Here is a 2,982-nt window from a genome sequence, read left to right on the forward strand (position 1 = left end):
TAAAATCTAGACAGAGAAAGCACTGAGGTCAGAGTTCAAGAATGGGTAGTTTTAACCTGAAATGGGGAAATCTATGCAAAAGAACCATTTCTCAGATAGTAGGCGAAAGTACAACTTGGATGATGTTGATGTACAGTTTTATGATTTCAACTGATCAAGTAAATAAAGTAAGCTGAATTACCTCTACTTTACCTTTCTGTGTGTAATTTGTGAATTTTATTACATCGTATAATGTCCTCTTAAATAATCAGCCAGATATACAGTGTACATATTACATACTTCATAGAACATGCAGGAAGTAGGATTTGGACACAGGACCTAACCTGATAACAAAATATTCATGATTTCCTTTTGATGTATCATCTAAAGTGATTAATAGGAACCATGAACCATTGTTCCTTTTCGACATTCCTGGTCTATTTCCATAGGTCTTTGCCTGCAAGGAGAAGACTTTAAAAATTGGGAGACTCTGGTGATCAGCAAATATTGGAAAAAAGAAATCAACCTTTACCTCTTACTAATGGCAGGTCACCAATGTCAACCGCCACAGTGAAAGAAAACTTGTTATAGAAAAGGCTAGAAAGTATTTAAAAGGGTTTCCCTCTCAGTGACTGTAAACTTCAGAATGATAGAAAGAAGTTATAGATAAAGTATGAATCAGTACTTTAGCACATATTTAGCTAGGAAAATAAAGCTGGACAGGTTGAAAAGAGCAGAAATTGCATTTTATTTATTTATTTTTTAAAAATAAATTTATTTATTTATTTATTTATTTATTTATTTATTTATTTATTTATTGTCTGTGTTGGGTCTTCATTGCTGTGCACAGGCTTTCTCTAGTTGTGGCGAGTGGCGGCTACTCTTCGTTGTGGTGCACGGGCTTCTCATTGCGGTGGCTTCTCTTGTTGCAGAGCAAAGGCTCTAGGTGTGCGGACTTCAGTAGTTGTGGCATGCGGGCTCAGTAGTTGTGGCTCGCGGGTTCTAGAGCACAGGCTCAGTAGTTGTGGCGCAAGGGGTTAGTTGCTCCACGGCATGTGGGATCTTCCCAGACCAGGGCTCAAACCCATGTCCCCTGTGTTGGCAGGCAGATTCTCAACCACTGCGCCACCAGGGAAGTCCCAGAAATTGCATTTTAATGAGGAGAAATCTTAGAGTTTTTTTTTTTAATCCAGTCTTATCTCTTAATTTTATGGAAAAATTTGTGTCTAAATAGTATTTTGACTTTCCCAAGTTTGCACCATAATGACTTTCAGATCAAGGAATATATCCCTCGAGTCATTTCCCAATTATAAGACACTCTCCACAATACATTTTCAACAGATATTTATAAAACTACCTTCTAGGGAATTGCCTGGCGGTCCAGTGGTTAGGACTCCGTGCTTCCACTGCCAGGGGCCCAGGTTCAGTATCTGGTCTGGGAACTAAGATTCCACAAGCCACGTATCACGGCCAAAATCAAACAAACAAAAAACAAAACAAAGCAACAACAACAACAACAAAAAAACTACCTTCGAGGCTGATTTCCTTTTTCTTGTTTCTTCAGGGAGACCTATTGTTGACATGTAACAATGGCAGTGGGGAATTGCCGCACAGTGACTCAGTTCACCCTGACTGCCTTCCCAGCCTTCCTGGAGCTTTGAATATCCCTCTTTGTGGCTCTCTTGTTGGCTTACACACTAACAGCAATGGAAAACATTATCATCATCTCCCTAATATGGACTGATAATCGCCTACAAACCCCAATGTACTTTTTCCTCAGTAATTTGTCCTTTCTGGATATTTTATACACCACTGTCATTACCCCAAAGTTGCTAGCCTGCCTCCTAGTAGAGAAGAAAAACATGTCCTTTGCTGGCTGCATTACTCAAACATATTTCTACTTCTTTCTGGGAACCGTGGAGTTTATCCTCTTGGCAGTGATGTCCTTTGACTGCTACGTGGCCATCTGTAACCCACTGCGCTACACCATCATCATGAACATCAGGGCTTGCCTCCTGATGATTCTGGGCTGTTGATTGGGAGCCTTCCTACCCGTGTTGGCACCAACCATAGTTGTGACAAGGCTACTCTACTGTAGCAAAGAAATTAATCATTTTTCTGTGACATTGCCCCTCTTCTACAGGTGGCCTGTATAGATACTCGTCTCACTGAGAAGATAAACTTTCTCCTATCTGCCCTTGTCATCCTGAGCTCCCTGGCATTCACTACTGGGTCCTACATCTACATCATTTCTACCATCCTGCACATCCCCTCAGCCCAAGGCCGTCAAAAAGCTATTTCCGCCTGCGCTTCCCACATCACCATCATTTCCATTGCTTATGGGAGCAACATCTTTGTGTATGTGAGACTCAATCAGAACCACTCTCTGGATTTTGACAAGGTAGCCACTGTCCTCATTACCGTAGTGACCTCTCTTCTGAACCCTTTTATTTATAGCTTGAGGAATGAAAAAGTGAAAGAAGTGTTGAGAGAGGCAATGAACAGAATCATGTCCCTGGTACTAAGGAAAACCTGACATTAACACTGAGTGTATCATACAATGTTTATCTTCAGCACATTCATTCTGCGTAAGTATAGTGCCATGCTGGCATGTCAGAAACCTGAGACTATGTCTGCAGGATGAGCAATGCCCACACCGAGCAGAAAGAAAATTCTGCTTATATCTGGAAAAAATTTAATCCATGTACCTTCTGGTATATTCATAGCTTAAGATCATGAAAAGTTACCTGACTGGGATTCAGAGGTCTTCAAATCTAGTCTTGGCTAACTCGGTTTATTTTCCAGGTGACTTTGACCATGTCAGAACTGATCTGAGCCTCAATGTCTCTAATCTACCAATGAAATAATAAAGTATCACTACTTGTAGTAAGACATGTTAAGTTAGAGAATGTTAACTTCATGTTAGGCACTCTTGAATATTTCAGGAGACTCGGTTCTCACCTCTGTTAACCAGATCAAATAAATATGAAGTGAGGAGTGAGG

At 40.6% G+C, this 2,982-nt stretch overlaps 1 protein-coding gene across 1 annotated transcript; it reads left to right on the forward strand.

Moving 5' to 3' along the window:
- The first annotated feature begins 1,568 nt into the window (after positions 1-1,568).
- Positions 1,569-2,515, forward strand: OR6M1 (olfactory receptor family 6 subfamily M member 1). The gene is given in 2 exon segments (XM_068556597.1): positions 1,569-2,091; positions 2,094-2,515. Coding segments are annotated over 2 exon segments (945 nt in total).
- The last annotated feature ends 467 nt before the right edge of the window (positions 2,516-2,982 follow it).

The sequence above is a fragment of the Eschrichtius robustus genome, chromosome 11 (assembly GCF_028021215.1).
Source record: "Eschrichtius robustus isolate mEscRob2 chromosome 11, mEscRob2.pri, whole genome shotgun sequence".
Classification (NCBI taxonomy): domain Eukaryota; kingdom Metazoa; phylum Chordata; class Mammalia; order Artiodactyla; family Eschrichtiidae; genus Eschrichtius; species Eschrichtius robustus.